This window comes from Haliotis rufescens, unplaced genomic scaffold, assembly GCF_023055435.1.
Source record: "Haliotis rufescens isolate VD_foot unplaced genomic scaffold, xgHalRufe1.0.p SCAF_18, whole genome shotgun sequence".
NCBI classification, from domain to species: Eukaryota; Metazoa; Mollusca; class Gastropoda; order Lepetellida; family Haliotidae; genus Haliotis; species Haliotis rufescens.
The window spans coordinates 18,466,417-18,485,802 of record NW_025963868.1 but is presented as its reverse complement, the minus strand read 5'-3'; the positions used below and the strand labels follow the sequence as shown (position 1 = coordinate 18,485,802).

The 19,386-nt window shown below is 39.9% G+C and overlaps 1 protein-coding gene across 1 annotated transcript in view; it reads left to right on the top strand.

Moving 5' to 3' along the window:
* Window positions 1-16,114, top strand: part of LOC124123569 (equilibrative nucleoside transporter 4-like) — a 28,468-nt gene extending 12,354 nt beyond the window's left edge. Inside the window, exons 5-8 of the mRNA XM_046486769.2 lie at window positions 923-1,142; window positions 3,201-3,388; window positions 11,608-11,848; window positions 15,638-16,114. Coding sequence (XP_046342725.1) covers window positions 923-1,142; window positions 3,201-3,388; window positions 11,608-11,848; window positions 15,638-15,792 — 804 coding nt within the window. The 3' untranslated portion in view covers window positions 15,793-16,114. The remainder of the gene's footprint in view (window positions 1-922; window positions 1,143-3,200; window positions 3,389-11,607; window positions 11,849-15,637) is intronic.
* The last annotated feature ends 3,272 nt before the right edge of the window (window positions 16,115-19,386 follow it).

The window sequence follows — 19,386 nt, the reverse complement described above, 5'->3', positions numbered from 1 at the left end:
ATTCGTGATCTAACGACAAATGCATCATGATTCACTTCCCGAGAGACTTGCACTTCAATTTACTTATTGAGTTGGCAACCGGGCTAGTAAAGATTGGCAACCCAAAACCTGTACCCTTTCAATGATTCCGACTGAGTACCTCTAAAGTTGTACGATCGAAAAAATAAGTACATATATTTGAAGGCATGTGTCTTAGGAGGCGAATCATTTTGTAGTTTTCGTGGGAATACGATTATTTTTCAGGGTTGTTACAGTGGTTTTCCCCCCGAATCGAGGATATATTAGGAAAACACTACGAAACAGCCTTTATCTCTGTATAGCCACAAGTTCATATATAAAATCGTTTATAGGAAACAGCACAGAGATGTGGTTATCCAGCTCGAGCAAAGCACGTGTGGTTCAAACATTATGTTACCGCTTCCGATGGTAGGCAACTCCAACGGCTAAAATTGGAACCACCATTGGATGTTGTGGGGTGATTAAGGGGCTGGTGTTGTGTTTAGAGACTGGATTTTTTATGAAACGAAATGTATGTGTCTAAAGATGTAAAATATAAAATCCTAGCCCAACCACTTCACCCAAAACACTCCACAATATAAAATGGTCGCCCCCTGTTTAATACGGTGTATTATAAAATGTCTTTCATGATGACTATATCGTGACATCTGCCACACTACTTATGTACGTGTGCTAGCAGGTGTCTATGAAGATCAACATATCTTTTGTGATTTGAAACAGAGATTAGTTGATTTGACATTATACGCCCCTTGCCATTGTCGGGCATGGCATCCTATTTAGACGTATCTTCGGTGAAAGAGATTGCTGAACGAATGCATGTTACATCATTATGACCACATGATCTTACAACAATTGTGTATGGCAAGTTGCTACAAATGCCCTACGTCTATGACTGTTGACACAGGTGGACTTCCAGGAACCAAGCACAGGTCAGCACTACGGCGTTTTAGTCATTCAGAGTCCAACCTCCCCGACCGACCCGTCCAGGCAGTTTGAGGCCAAGTCTGTACAATCAGGCACTGGACAAACTACCGTCAACGATATCACACGAGCCAATGAAGCAGAAGTCACATTCCAAGGCCAACACTATAAGATGCACATACCTAAAGTATCAGCATTTAAAAGTGAGATGGTATCTTGACAGATTATTCGTTTATATATCGATGACATTAAAATTAACACACCCGCATACATGTCCGGCGGTGATTTGCTCTAAGCCAAGATGTAATTGACTCTTTTACAGGGTACTCGTTGGAACAACATGACATTGGAATGATGTGCAGAAATACATTTAATTTATGACATTGATACATTACAAGGCTACTATTGGTAAATTATACAAGAAAATCAAGTGGAGACACTCATAATATATCTGGTAAGGAATTATCGTAATATCTTCAAATTATGATTTTAAAGTCTGTGGAGCTTTATGTTAATAGATCGGGTAATAGATGATGTCAGTTTAATGGATGGTTTAATACTAAATGTCCAATGCTAGCGCCCTTTTCATGGAAATATATGCCCATATGACTAAAACAGGCTAATCAGAAAAGACAGTATGGCACTACATGTCATGGGCGGGTTCTACTTTCACAATAACCATACATTATTATACAATAACTGTTCATTAGTGATTAACATATTGACGAAGTGACGTCAGTCGTATGACCTTGTATGACTTGATATTGTGTTACGGAATTCAGAATGTGCATTTAGATTGCTTTGGGGATTTAATATGAAATAATAATCAAAGGTAGATGCTTGAAATATTGAATTTAACATTAATCAAAGCAGGAAATAGGTACTACTTTATGGATTCACAAGAAAGAATTCCTTCGAAGTTGTCCACGTATACATGTATATATACATACAGGTTTCCGTTTCTTCATGATAACATTTAGCAACTTATCATCGCGTAATCTTCTAGATATACCGAAATCAGAAGCAGTTACCATGTCACCAGGATAGTGCAAATGGCGGCCGATACGAAAATGTCCAAGGGACCATTTCACCAAAGTACACACAATATATGATCTTCCCACTTTGTACATTAATTCTCAACATCGACCCATCTGCTAAACCGTGTCTTGATTTCAGTGTATATCTTATTTGTGGACATGACTATTCATTATGGTTGACGCGGTTGACCTAGATATCGAGAAAGAGGTGATTTTAGTATTGATTACCTTATCATATATATACAACGACAAGAACATTTGCAAGCAACTAATGGGATTCATTATATTATTATTAAACCACAAGGATTACTGAGAACTCCCGAACTCTTATAGATTGAATATTGGTTTCAAATCAATGTAGTGTTTACTTCTGATGTTCTTCAACCCATGTGTAGCGATCATTTTACCGTATATATGATTATATGTTAGTCTAAGTAACTGTAAACCCAATGACACAAGTTTTGTAAGAAAGATATATTATCATTCTTTGGAATCAATGTCATATTTATGTAAGTATACTTGGAATTATTTTTTAAATAAATTTCATATTGACTTGGTCGTCAACAAGTTAACAGATTTATTTATCAATATTTATTACCAGTTTATTCCAAAAACGATTATTACAGTCAGAAGTAAAGATCAGACCTTGGATGAACATAGAAATTCAGAGATTTTGTAAAAGTAACCGTAAACATAAACTTGCAACGCAAAGAACTCCACATCATATCTGAAGTGTTCACAGAGAAATAGGGTGGGATATGGCATCAAGACGTCTTAGGAACACTGCAACTCAAACTAGATACCAAAAGTAAGGAGAAATTACATAAAGATTTAGCAATTTCGGTCACTTCAAATGCCCATGTGTTCATCCATCTGAAAAAGGGGCAGTTATTTTTTTTAACAAAACAGGCAATGTAAGTGGATGTACTAATACTAGTTGCCATTAAAAGATGAGTCACCACCGGTGGGGCAGGATACGTGCACCTGTTAGCGTTACCTGGTATCGTCACTATTTAATAGTGATTCAAAGACACAGGCTGATGATATAGTTGGAATCGTAGAATCGATTCCTTATGAATATGGAAAGTGTTTTGTCGCTTTTATTTGTATATTACATAATTATAATGGCACATGGATATATGAACTACTACCACAACGCGTACCTCATGAAAACTGTAAGGAACATATACTCCTATGTACAGACCCATCTAATTCTATTTGCAGGGGGATTGGAGATGCGGTACGAGGTGTCACGGACGGTCTGGCCGTATATGGTTTCAATCGGCTTAGCCTACTTTGTGACGCTGTGCTTATTTCCGGGGATTGAGTCGGAAGTAATTAGTTGTCACATTGGAACGTGGATGCCAATTCTCCTCATGGCGGTGTTCAATTTGTTTGACTTTATTGGAAAGGTAAGATAGTGTTTGGCCATCTTTATCTTTTCAGTGTGGGTTAATATTATTTTGTCCAACATAATCATTAATAGCATATAATTCCTGAACATCAAAAGTACATCCTTAGAGGGCACTGCATAACGCATACCTCATTCCATGCGGAACAGAAAGTACAGAGCACAATCCCCGCATAACATAGGGTACCTGATGTATTATTCTTCACGTCGCCGGAATGCATAGAACACTGTATGTATCATCTCCACATCACTGTAAGTGTAGAGCACTGTATAACTCATGTCCCACTCCTTCCCAGGGCACAGGACAAGCGCTTAGTATGCATATAGCAATGTCTTAGTTGTATCGATGTCACGCAGTGCTCATGATAATGTATAAACGATCTAACACCACGGCTAAGCATGTAGCAATGCATAAGCTATCCGGCATATATAGACACTATCCCACAACAAACATGGCAAAGAGAAAGCATCAACCTTAATTCGGCAATACAGAAATGTAAGCTTCAACAATTTGGTTGGGTTCATACAATTTTCAATAGACACCTAGAATGTTAGTAACGTAGCACACAAAGTATTCGGAAGGTTTGACTTCATATTCTGTTAGTTTTATGTCTCGGGCAAGTTGTGATACCTGTTGTGCAACATTCTGTTTGTTTGGCATTCTAAAAGTGGATGAGTAAATACGAAAACATACCACTTTAGAGATAAAAACTTCTGGTTTATTGCGTTTAGATTCTTACACTGTTATCAAGCTAGGGGGACTGCAACCAAGCGGTTATATACACGTTATGTTGTGCTAGGCATCAGATTAACATTAACAGGGGTATTAGAAAACAAGTTGCACACAGATAATCGGCTGAAGCCAGATGTACAGTAAGAATAACAAATAGCACACGGATAATGAAGCCAGATGTATAGTAAGAATAACAAGCAGCACACAGATAATGAATTCAAATAAGGATCAAAAAGTTGCAGCGGGATGATTAGGTACTATTTAAAGAGCCTATTGCTTGGATTAGATCTTCATAGGAATATGTATATTCCATCCCGTCTTGAGTGAAGAGAACAACCATTTTCAGAATACATCCTTCACATGAACGACATTTACACAAGTGAGTAATTTTGCACATGTGTAACTATACATACGTAGTAAGTTTACATGTAGTATTATCATGTAAATTGAGTATGCGTTCACATGAAACATAAGTGAGGTTTGTAAAATAAAGCATCTAAATAGTGTGAGGCACACGTATTAATCAGCCCGTTCATGACTTTCAATATGAAAAGGTTGTATTCCAATCAAAGCCGAATGAGAAGGAAGTTTTCTTACAAACTGTTTGTATCTGTCATGATTTGTCTTTCATATGAAATGTTGATTTGAAGGAAAGATCGAGAGTCAATGAGGGGCGATTTAAATTTTTTCTGTACACAACATTTGGACTCTTTGTAACCCAAAGAAACAATATACGCTCAGCTTGGCATATCCGCCTAAAAGGATCATATTGCGTTGTCATTAAACGTTCACAATACAATATATACATACAAATTTGCACTGGTGTAAATCACAATATAAAATCATACAAATTTGCACTGGTGTAAATCACAATCGTTGCAGGAATCTTTGTGGATCAGCTATAAACAGAGCTAGATTATCATGAAATATGCCTTTTTTATCAGAAGTCAGAAGCTTTGGAACGAAAACGAGCTGATACTTTCTTCGTTGCCTAAGTTTCAGTCAAAACTCCCCACTGTGAATAGATGGCCCCAACCATGCTTGGAGTTGAACTCGCAACCGAATGACCGTTATGTTTACAAATAAGTGACGACTGTCGTGATGCCGAATACGCCTATCGCTGCTCAATTAAATTCTTCGTTTGTCAATTTGAATTTCTGTTTCATTAAAACTATTGTGTTATTGATATAGTAAGAATGTAAGGGAGAAGTTGGTTGATTTTCCGTTAGTCTGCAATCTCGAACCAATCTGATTATTAAAACAACAAAGTAAATACGTCTGGAAAACATGGTCAGTCGTAAACCTTTTCAAAATGAAATATCATGCCATTCCCAAAGACATAAACAAAAGTATCAACGTTACTACATTTGGGGTTAGAGGGCAAATTTCAAGATTCTTGAAATGGCCTCGCCCACACTGGTGGCAGCGCTATTACCGAGAGTGTAACGAAGGTGTCACGCGCTGGGAAGGAGCTTGGGTTCTTATTGGAAAAGGGAGGTCACTCTTATTTCAATCTCCGTTGTTTTCGAATTTGCGACAAATGGCGTCAGTCACGCTGTATGTTGTCGTCGGTCGAACTATTAATTGGCCCTAAGGTAAACCGTATTCTTAATTAATGTTTGAATACATTATAGAATTATATTTTCATCCGTAACCTGCAGAAAATTAAAAACGATGCTTGCAAATTAAATTAATAACTCGTAAATATTAGTTTACTTTCTGAATAGAGACGACTGCAGATAGGCCCACAAGTCGGTAGTTGTCATATGTTGAGTGTAATATATGTATATCTGCTTTGGTTTGTTTGGTGATGATAGCAATTTTCTAAAATGTGGGCCCACTTTGCGCCGTCTTATATGGTGATCAAAACAAGTGGGTCCATATTTGTATAGGACTACAACAAAGCTTCATTAGGCTGGCATAGTGCTGATAATCAATTTCCAAATGTGACTTTTTTCCGTCAGAATGATTGCAACAGAAGGGACCACATTTATAAATCGCGAAGTAGTTTCGACGCATTCTAATCCAATTAAAAGTCAAAATATTTATGATAAATAAACAAAATAGTAGGGTTTATATACGTAGTACATATTCTCACCTCGAACTTTCGATAAAGCAAGCGAACCACCGATAACCCTATAATGTGGAAGGTTCATCCTTCCCTTGGGGTATACTCATATCTTCTTGGATGTTAAGCCATTCCTCTGCAAGTCTTCTGCAAGCCCTCTGCAAGTCCATTTTCCAAAGGTCACATACCCCTGCCTATTTCACTAACTTGTCACAGCGAAACAAAGTTGTCACTTGACTCAAGTCTTTGTAGATATACCTCTATGACTTCATGTAATGTCCACAACAAAAGATTTCACTACTATACAATTCCTTCTATGTGAGACTCGGAACTCAACACTTGCATTGATTTAACAAGTTTCTTCTGTGTTAAATCCAACGTATTACGTGCAATCAAAACAGTACGTGAATGTGTCCAGACAATAAAGGCTAAATGTCTCCATTTGATATATCTTGTATTATGCACAGTTTACAATACAGTGTAGTTCAGCTTAAGTTTGGGATAAATATGCCAGTGGTTGATATTATCTCCAAGTGGAATATAATGACACCTGATCATACAGAATGTGTGTAAAACTAACTGGCACTGTACAGCTCCAGTTCCAATGTACACAAGAGATGGACACACACTGGCATCAGCGTTTGTGAAGGCGAATGGGTTTTTCACTAGTTGTGTTGTGAAAACTGACACTGCGCATTTCCTCCATGGACTTTCGTTCTCTAGTCAGGCACTTGTGAAAGAAGTCCTATCGTGACTGGTGAGAAACCGTTTAAAGTTTCAAAGTTTTGGGTGATTCCAATGTTGTGTGTGTGTACCGGGCCCGCCTCCATACACTAAGTATACACAACAATAGTCTAACGGGAGCAAGCTGCTCTGAAAAGATACGAATCAAACTTGTGTGAGCAGAGAATTTGCCGGGGGCGCAACAGCACAGAAAACTCGATTCAACGTTGGGTTGAGATCATCCAGAAATATTTAGACACATTCTATGTCAGCCATGCTAATCACTTTGGGTGATGTTGTAACATTCGTAATATCCAGTCCTCACATTTCTTTTGAAGACTATTTTGTATTTTGTGGTTACCACATCAAAAACTATTTACGTGATGTCCATTTATCTGTATTGGTTTTTGTATTAATTTGTTTTCAGGATATGTAATTACCTGTAAATATTATTTGTTTTCTTTGATATCTTGAAATGAATATAAAAGAAATGTACTTCACAAATGTATCAGAAATTGGCAAACAGAATGTTTTAGTATGCTTTTAGTATTTGGCAGAAGCCATATTATGAAATAATACACAAATTAAATATTGTTCATGAATATTGTCATCTCAAAACCATTATCTCATACCTTAAATTGACCTAAAAAACTTCAACAGCCGACTCAGACATTGAACGATATTAACAAAAATAAGAACAGGTCTAGATTGATCCTTAGACATAACCTAAGCATAACCAAATGTCATACCTTCCGAATGGTGTGTGCGTTGGGTCGTCATTTTTCTTTTGACTATTTTCTATTTTCCTGGACTAGTAACTCGACAATCCATAAAATGCAGGCATGGCCACACTCGAACTACTGGAGTTTGGAAACCTCAATGAGTAAATGCCAGTAACAACTGGTCAACAACCTGTTCTATCCGCTGATGACAAACGTGAAACGGTGTGGCAACTTTACAAGTATTTGGACACATCGTCCCAGGAAATGGTGGTAGCACTTCCCAATGTTTTGTCTCACGACTTAATCTGCGTATCATTATGAAGTGAGAAATACATAAATAACAGTATAGAAACGAGTTTTGGACATGGGTTTAATTATGGGGTTTGACAGTTGATTATAATCGTGTGAGAGATTAAGTCACCTGACAGTTATTGAGGGGTTTCAGTACCCATGAAGCATTGCGTGGCACAACATAGGTTGTCAACCTAAAGAAGTGAGAAAACGTCAACACGGCCTCTATATGTGTCAAGCTGCTAATATGTCCGTTTCACGCGCGGTGATTAACTGCAGCAATCGTGCAAATCGAAACGAGGGTATTTTTTAGATTCCCGGGCATAATCAATAAGAGATCCACGTCAGAAACGGCGCCGTTTGTGGTTGGCAGCTGTCAACAGGGGAAACTATGGCATTCCAGGATAGGCAATGCATGCGTGTGAGAAGCGATCATTTTGTCGGGGGTTAGTTTGAAAGCTGTGTAAGACAGATAGGTAATGTTGTTTTGCAAATCAAATCAGTTATGCTTCAATATTTATTAGAAGGGTTTTTGCTAGTCGCTATGTCTATCGTTACCGCAGCGAAGGTATTCCTTGTGAGTAATCAATTATTCATGAATTTTGAAGTGGGTCTAAAGGTTTTTAACAACCTCTTCATATTAAGCCGAAAACATTTTAATTAGCCAAAATATTACCAATGGCCATGTCGACACAGGCTTTGACACAGAAATTAGTCACTGGTAAATGTAAGCAATTCGAAGCAGGTCTGAACTGCAGATGCTGCAATGCAATTGTATCATTATGATGGAAAAATAGAAATAAATAATCCTGTTCGGGGTTTTTCACCCATCCCGACTTGACACCCAGTTTGAAACTTGACAAGAGCAACAAAAGCAGATGGAACACTTATGGGAAGAAATGTGATAGTTGCCATAGTGATCTAGAGGTAGGCTTAAATCTCCCATTTTTAACATGAGGTTTATCGCAAGGACACTGTTCAGGTGGTTAAATAACCGTGTTGTGCAAGAGGTGTATATGTCATTTGAAGTACACATTAGTACTCTTTGTTATTCCGTGACGCAAGGAACTGATGAGACATGCGGATTGATGAACAAGAAGAGGAACCATTGATGCGAATCAGAGACTGAACCCGACGATCTGGTCTGTGCAGTTACACCTGAAGTGTACAATATTGAAATTGACATTCTTACACCAGAAAATGAAACACTTAAAGACGAGAATCTTCTACTTAAAATAAATAGTTGAAATTAAGGCAAATAATTTGGACGATTTCGAACATAAAAATGATAAATTACGATATTATGCTGGTCTGAAATCTTTTGTAACTCTTCTAGCACTGTCCAATACTATGGAATTTGTCAATCTTCACATTCGTCTCTGACAAGATAAAGAATCAAATTTTTACACAAATGGCACGGAAATTTGCCAATCTGAAAAACATATAACGGCTGCTTGCAATCTTCAGTAAATGACATTAAGTATCTTTACACAACACTGAGAGGATAAACCTAATTTCTTTTCTTTTATCATTCCAATGAAAATATAATTCATTCATGGATTAAATGTTTCTCAGATTGCATACCATCCTGTTATACATAATCGACAAGGTGCCTTCTTAAATACACTTCATTTAATACAGTATTATGATCTATTATTGTACACACACTCAAAGGGAAACCACTCTCACTCTACGTATAAATTAACTGCCCTTGACATGAAAAGGTAAATGCACACAAACGCGCTTTTAAGCTGAAATAAACGAAAAGGGTATGTTGATTCGCATAACATTTTGCGTGGAATGTTTGTTCCGCTATCTTTCATCGACTCGATGTTGGCATTGGTCACAATCGGTATGTATGATGTTTGTAGCTTGTTTTCTAGGATCTGTTGTTCGTGTTTTGAAAGTGCAAGCGGAAACCACTCGGTTGTGTAGTGAGAAATAATGCAAGATATTGTTGAATTGTTTTCTTCAGTATATCGTGTTTTGACTACAATTATAACTTGTTGGCCACACCAGGTCTTCTCAGGGTCTTCCATAACTTTCAATGAGAGAAGATTGCTAGAGGCCAGATTGACGTTCACATTGGTGGAGCGAGTCTAATGGCGCAACCGTTGCTACGAAAACGAATATAACCAATATGTCAACTGGCAAGGCATCATGTGATAACTCTGAAACCCCTCTACTGCATAGCTATAACGGATTTAGACAGACGTTACTGTTGACTGGTGATAGGAAATGGTGATAGGAATTTATCAGCCAAAACTGGCTCCTACAGGAGATGTCGCTTGGGTGGGATCAAGCGATATCTACAATGAAATTGCATCACAAAGCTTTGCAGATCATTGTGATGTCATTGGTTACCATGACGTCACAATCAAATGACATCACCGATGGCTGTGCTAATGAAGCTGTTAGCAGTGCTTTTTACACTTAAGACACTGCTTATTACTGTCTACAAACTGATAAAGTTGGAAGAATGATGTTGGATGATAAATAAAGTGTCACCCTAGTGTCTTTTTGACATCAAATAGATCAACACTCGTTGATAAAAGTGGAAAAATTCCTCGGCAAGCCTTGGAGTAAAACCCACTTTTATCAACTCGTGTTGTTATATTTGATGTCAAAAGACACTCGGATGAGATTCTCCATATATGACCAGCTGCATTATGCCATATGTTACCGAAAACTGGCACGCCACAATATCGGCCGTTACTGGAGTGATACTATTAGGTAGGTTTTGCTTTTAAACATATATAATGGGGCAAATGGATTGATCAAAAGTTGTCCAAATTACCATTTCTATAAATATAAATTGAGATAGCGGGGAATAGTATGTATCTAAAACATTGAAATAAATAAATATATTCTAAGGTGCATAAAAAGTGTAATACTATCGTGGAAATAGCAATATCTGTAATAAATAACAACACACAGACTGTTATGATGTTCGCTGTGTAGCAGTCATATAGTGAGAGGTTGTAAGTGATATACAACTAAGTACGTATTTCCTAACAGACATGGTGTAGTGGAATATGTTTGACAATTCATTGATGTCAAATAGAAAATTCATTTCGTCCTTGTCATCACGTGTTTCCCTGTTTGTTATCTGTAAATCTCTGTGTATATGTATATGTCATGGATTAGACTCATTGTTTGACCAAGTGCATGTCAGTCCTGTCTTCTTATACCACGTTCTTACAGAACGTCTGGCGGTGTAGCAGCTAGTGCACTCCACTGGATAGCATGTGGCAATACACAAGCAATATCGCTTCCGTGCAGATTCAAATAAGCAGTTCCTTGTTCGTCTTGTGTTTAAATTGCGTTATATCGCTTTACATCACTTAACCTTTGTAAAGACGATACATGTACACATTGAGCCATGAATATTTGTAATTCAATGACATATGTTTAAAAATCTTCTTTGTGGTAATTACGTGATATTTTACATCATATCAATCCATATTTGGAAGTCATTGTTTGTTCCTTAATACAGTCAAATTGTACATGTGTAATTAAGATGGATGTTGATACTTCTATTGATGGACACCGCGACACGTGAGTTATGTACTAGTATTTATCATGATCATGTGAGGTATTCTTTTATGACACACACATTTACACCTTATATATGTTGATCACTCATGTTCTTCATTTGACCTTTCGGAAATGTGGTGTTGTAGGTGATTGCGTCTGTCAACTACGACTGGCCTCCCTGTCGGCTGGCGGTACTGACCCTGTGCCGGGTAGGGCTGGTTCCGCTGCTCATGCTGTGTGCCACGCCACGTCTCTCTCCGACACTCAAAGGAGATGGCTGGCCCATCATTCTCTCGATCATTCTCGGCATCACCAACGGCTATTTTGGCAGTGTACCGATGATCCTAGCACCATCGAAAGTGTCAGAGGAGCAGAGAGAATTATGTGGTAGGAAAGTGTTACTACTTTCAGAGTGTAATGCAATGCAAGTTACAGTCAAATTCCGTTGTGTCAAAGTTTAAGGGACCTACGTAAATACTTCGAGTTACCTGAGGTTCGACAAAACCGAAAATGATGAATACAGAAGGAATAAGCATGGGCCAAAGTTTTACTTCGAGACAACAGCAAGTTCGACACAATGGTGTTTGGTTGTATATGTGATAGAAGGTTGTATTACTCAATGCATGATATGTGATGGGAAGTTGTATTATTCAATGCATGATATGTGGCAGGATGGACTACTCAGAGCATGGTACGTGGCAGGATGGATTATTCAGAGCACGATATGTGGCAGGATGGATTACTCAGAGCATGATACGTGGCAGGATGGATTACTCAGAGCATGTTATGTGGCAGGATGGATTACTCAGAGCATGTTATGTGGCAGGATGGATTTTTCAGAGCATGATATGTGGCAGGATGGATTACTCAGAGCACGTTATGTGGCAGGATGGATTACTCAGAGCATGATATGTGGCAGGATGGATTATTCAGAGCATGACTGACTGACTGACTGAGTATGGTTTTACGCCGCTTTTAGCAATATTCCAGCAATATCACGGCGGGGGACACCAGAAATGGGCTTCACACATTGTACCCATGTCGAAAATCGAACCCGGGTCTTCGGCGTGACGAGCGAACGCTTTAACCACTAGGCTACCCGACCGCCCCCCCTATTCAGAGCATGATATGTGGCAGGATGGATTATTCAGAGCATGATATGTGGCAGGATTGATTATTCAGAGCATGATATGTGGCAGGATGGATTATTCAGAGCATGATATGTGGCAGGATGGATTATTCAGAGCATGATATGTGACAGGATTGATTATTCAGAGCATGATATGTGGCAGGATGGATTATTCAGAGCATGATATGTGACAGGATGGATTATTCAGAGCATGATATGTGACAGGATGGATTATTCAGAGCATGATATGTGGCAGGATGGATTATTCAGAGCATGATATGTGGCAGGATGGATTATTCAGAGCATGATATGTGGCAGGATGGATTATTCAGAGCATGATATGTGACAGGATTGATTATTCAGAGCATGATATGTGACAGGATGGATTATTCAGAGCATGATATGTGGCAGGATGGATTATTCAGAGCATGATATGTGACAGGATTGATTATTCAGAGCATGATATGTGACAGGATGGATTATTCAGAGCATGATATGTGGCAGGATGGATTATTCAGAGCATGATATGTGACAGGATTGATTATTCAGAGCATGATATGTGGCAGGATGGATTATTCAGAGCATGATATGTGACAGGATGGATTATTCAGAGCATGATATGTGACAGGATGGATTATTCAGAGAATGATGTGTGGCAGGATGGATTATTCAGAGCATGATGTGTGACAGGATGGATTATTCAGAGCATGATGTGTGGCAGGATGGATTATTCAGAGCATGATGTGTGGCAGGATGGATTATTCAGAGCACGATATGTGGCAGGATGGATAATTCAGAGCATGATGTGTGGCAGGATGGATTATTCAGAGCATGATGTGTGACAGGATGGATTATTCAGAGCATGATGTGTGGCAGGATGGATTATTCAGAGCAAGATATGTGGCAGGATGGATTATTCAGAGCATGATGTGTGGCAGGATGGATTATTCAGAACATGATATGTGGCAGGATGAATTATTCAGAGCATGTTACATAGCAAGCAGCTGTAATATTCAGTGCACGCATTGTGATGGAAAGTATTTATCAGTGCAAGTTACCCGACTAGGAGTTTTAATCAGTGCATGTTATGTGTCAGGAAGTGTATTATTCAGTGCATGTTGTGTGGCACGCATTTTTGTTCGTCAATGTATGTTATTTGGCAGGAATTGTATGTGTCGGTGCATATTATGTGACGGGAATGTTTTGCGAAGTTGCATTTCTCAGTGCGTATGGCAAAGGCAGCTTATGTATTACTCCGAGATTGGTACCACGGATCCAGGTCACGTCCAGGTCACAAATCAGGGGAGGTTGAGCAACGTTGTTCATGGCGAGTAGCTGGATGTTTGACTGTGTTCAACAGTTTCATTCCTAAGTATTTAAGGTTTCTGTTCTAACCGGCACTCCTTAGGCAGGAAACTGTTCGAAATATGCCTTGTTTATCCAGCATTGAATGGGTACGCGGTAGGTTTAGATGGTAATGTGACTGTAAGCCACTAGTGCCACATGCGACAGTTTGGATTGTGCACTCCCCAGGGGGCTGAGTATGACATATGAGTGAGCACCGATGATTTGTGGTCAAAAGATCTTGGAACTAGAAATGTAGCGATATGAACATTAACTGGTATGTGACTGTAAGCCACTAGTGCCACATGCGACAGTTTGGATTGTGCACTCCCCAGGGGGCTGAGTATGACATATGAGTGGGCACCGATGATTTGTGGTCAAAAGATCTTGGAAATAGAAATGTAGCGATATGAACATTAACTGAATCTGATACAGTAAAACTGGACTTACCATTATTATTAGTTAGCGTTATAACTCAGTGCCTTTTTGTTACAGGAAATTGTGTGTCTCAGTGCATGTTTTGTGTTTGGAAGTTGTGTTACTCAGTGCATGTTTTGTGTTTGGAATTTGTGTTACTCACTGCAAGATTTTTGTTTGGAAGTTGTGTTACTCAGTGCATGTTTTGTGTTTGTTAGTTGTATTACTCAGTGCATGTTTTGTGTTTGTTAGTTGTGTTATTCAGTGCATGTTTTGTGTTTGTTAGTTGTGTTACTCAGTGCATGTTTTGTGTTTGGGAGTTGTGTTACTCAGTGCATGTTTTGTGTTTGTTAGTTGTGTTACTCAGTGCATTTTTTGTGTTCGGAGGTTGTGTTCCGACACTCTATGCCTCCACTATAGGTAGAATAGCTCTTATTGTAGCGTAGAAATATATTGTATTGTGAAAAAGGAAGTACTCCTATCGTGACATTGACTCTTCTCAAAATTGAGGTTAAAGAATTTTCACACGGACACATGGACTAAGTCAAATATAGTGTATCAATTTCAATAGTTCAAGAAACAAGTCACTGGCGGGACTATATTTGCACAACTGCACTTGTAATCTTCTACAATTACTGAATGGAAATGTTGTTCACGATGTCCCAAACAAGTGAAAACCCGATGTACAATAACACATCACAAGTAAGACATCCATCGTGTAACTATAGAGATGTATTTGAAAACTTGCGCACAGTGATTGTATTAGTGAATGATGTACAACAACCACAAGTCTGTTACCATCTCATCTTCTAAGGAACCCATATTGAAGAAAGCATAGGCAGTCAACTCTGGCAAAGGATGCTTCGAATGGCTTTAGAGGAAACACCAGTGTTGATTTTGATCATTTTTTAATTGCAAGACAGCAGAACTTATAATTGTTGATACTCTGAACTGATGTATATTTTCACTATAGACAACTTCGAAATTTCTGTATTTTACTTATTATTTGTTTTGCAATGTCTGTGCTTGTATGCATAGGATACTTTAGCCGCTGAATGACGCGCCTTATTATCGAGATTGCACGGGTATAAGTCAATTAATTCTTTGTGAATTGTTATGATAAAGTATCTTAGGTGTGCGTGACACAGAGAAGTCATGACCCAAGGACAAAAAATCACAGTCCAGAAAAATATGTCAGATAGCAACTGTTATATGATGCCGATGTCATGAACTTGTAATGAAACATTAAAGCGACGTTTAACGAACACGCGTTGTTCGTGTTGCAGGCAACATAATGACTCTGTCCTACAGTATTGGATTGACAACGGGCTCTGGAGCGGCGTACCTCTTGGACGTGTGGCTGGGACCTCATCTAACCACAGATCCGTGCGGAATCAGCAATGCGACGCACTTTCATCCCTCTAACGTCACTTTTACCTGACACATTCTCCCAATATATGTACCCTACACCTGTACCTTTATCCATTCACAGTATATACATTCCAATACACACCCACCCACCCACCATCATACACACCTACCAACATACACACCAACCAACATACACACCCACCAACATACACACCCACAAACATACACACCCACAAACACACACACCAACCAACATACACACCCACATGCATAGACGCCTGCCAACATACACACCCACCATCATACACACCCACCAACATACATACCCACCATCATACACACCCACCAACATACACACCAACCAACATACACACCCACCATCATACACACCCACAAACATACACACCCACAAACATACACACCCACCAACATACACACCCACCAACATACATACCCACCATCATACACACCCACCAACATACACACCAACCAACACACACACCCACCATCATACACACCAACCAACATACACACCCACCATCATACACACCAACCAACATACACACCCACAAACATAGACGCCTGCCAACATACATACCCACCAACATACACACCAACCAACATACACACCCACCAACACACATACCCAACAACATACACACCAACCAAAATACACACCAACCAAAATACATACCCACCAACATACACACCAACCAACATACACACCAACCAACACACACACCAACCAACATACACATCAACCAACATACACACCCACAAACATAGACGCCTGCCAACATACACACCCACCAACATACACACCCACAAACATACACACCCACCGTCATACACACCCACAAACATTAAAGCGACGTTTAACGAACACGCGTTGTTCGTGTTGCAGGCAACATAATGACTCTGTCCTACAGTATTGGATTGACAACGGGCTCTGGAGCGGCGTACCTCTTGGACGTGTGGCTGGGACCTCATCTAACCACAGATCCGTGCGGAATCAGCAATGCGAAGCACTTTCATCCCTCTAACGTCACTTTTACCTGACACATTCTCCCAATATATGTACCCTACACCTGTACCACACACACCCGCCATCATACACACCCACAACATACACACCAACCAACATACACACCCACAAACATAGACGCCTGCCAATATACACACCCACAAACATACACACCCACCAACATACACACCCACAAACATACACACCCACCGTCATACACACCCACAAACATACACACCCACCATCATACACACCCACAATCATACACACCCACAAACACACACACCAACCAACATACACACCCACATGCATAGACGCCTGCCAACATACACACCCACCATCATACACACCCACCATCATACACACCCACCATCATACACACCCACCAACATACACATCAACCAACATACACACCAACCAACATACATACCCACCATCATACACACCCACCAACATACACACCCACCAACATACACGCCAACCAACATACATACCCACCATCATACACACCCACCAACATACACATCAACCAACATACACACCCACCATCATACACACCCACAAACATACACACCAACCAACATACACACCAACCAACATACACACCCACCAACATACACACCCACAAACATACACACCAACCAACATACACACCCACAAACATAGACGCCTGCCAACATACATACCCACCAACACACATCCCCAACAACATACACACCAACCCAAATACACACTAACCAAAATACATACCCACCAACATACACACCAACCAACACACACACCAACCAACATACACACCAACCAACATACACACCCACCAAAATACATACACACCAACATACACACCAACCAACATACACACCAACAATCATAGACGCCTGTCAACACACACACACCCACCATCATACACACCCACAAACATACACACCAACCAACATACACACCCACAAACATAGACGCCTGCCAACATACACACCCACCAACATACACACCCATAATCATAGACGCCTGCCAACACACACACCCACCATCATACACACCAACCAACATACACACCCACAATCATAGACGCCTGCCAACACACACACCCACCATTATACACACCAACCAACATACACACCCACAATCATAGACGCCTGCCAACACACACACCCACCATCATACACACCAACCATCATACACACCCACAAACATAGACGCCTGCCAACATACACACCAACCAACATACGCACCCACAAACATACACAACAACCAACATACACATCCACATGCATAGACGCCTGCCAACATACACACCCACAAACATACACACCAACCATCATACACACCCACAAACATAGACGCCTGCCAACATACACACCTACCAACATACGCCCACCAACATACATACCCACCAACATACATACCAACCAACATACACACCCACCAACATACACACCCACCATCATACACACCAACCATCATACACACCCACAAACATAGACGCCTGCCAACAAACACACCTACCAACATACGCCCACCAACATACATACCCACCAATATATATACCCGCCAGTATACCACCCACCAACATACACACCCATACACGAACATACATGCACAAACATACCCTCCCATCAACATACACATACCAACATACACAAACACCAACATACATACACATCAACATACACACCCAACAACATACACACCCACCAACGTACCCCCCCCCCCCCCCCCCCCCCCACACACACACACACCATATCTCTCACACACACACACACACACACACACACACACACACACACACACACACACACACACACACACACACACACACACATCAACTTATCCACATACATTCGACGACACCTTCTTCCCTTCTCCAGTGTGCATCATCTTTCTTCCTTTATGACAATTATAAAACAAGATATTAAGTATTGTTTTCCAGGATTTGACGTGAGTTCAAACAACGACAGAGAAATTACAGATGTGGTTACAGAATGACCGGTAATCCCATTTATATGCAGGGTGGCCTCAATGAGAATGTAAGCAATATGCTTATCAACCTCGTATATCAAGATGAAGATAATTTTGCAGACGACAAAAGTAACATGTATACTCTGCAAAAACAAAAACGCAAAAGTGATTTCAGATGTATTTTTTATGTATCATATTAATTCTCAACAAAAGGTAATTGATTGTTCAAAAGTGGCACACATCATAGTCACTGACCAAGGTTCCATATTGCACACGTGAAACAGTATATTTTCAAGGTGAAGGTAACCTGTTCTCAGTATCTTATATAGCATCGTCGTCCCATGGAAGCAATCAGATCCCGAGTTGTGGCCTGGGGAATGTTCACCCACTCTGCCCACAGTTTTCAACAAATGTTTGATTGGTTTTAAATCTGGAGACTTGGAGGGCCAGGCAAGACCTGGATGTTGTGATAAAGGCTAAAGGCTGTTGTCAGATTTGCCGTTGAAGGTCGAATGTTGTCTTTTGTTCCATAATGGGAAGGACGTGTGGCCGAAGACGAAGAATCTCGTCTGTGTAACGTTGTGCCGTTAAGTTCCCCATAACTTGCACTAAGTCTGTTCTACCCGTGTACTAGATGGCTACCCACATAATCACACTACCACCACCAAATCTGCCCACTTC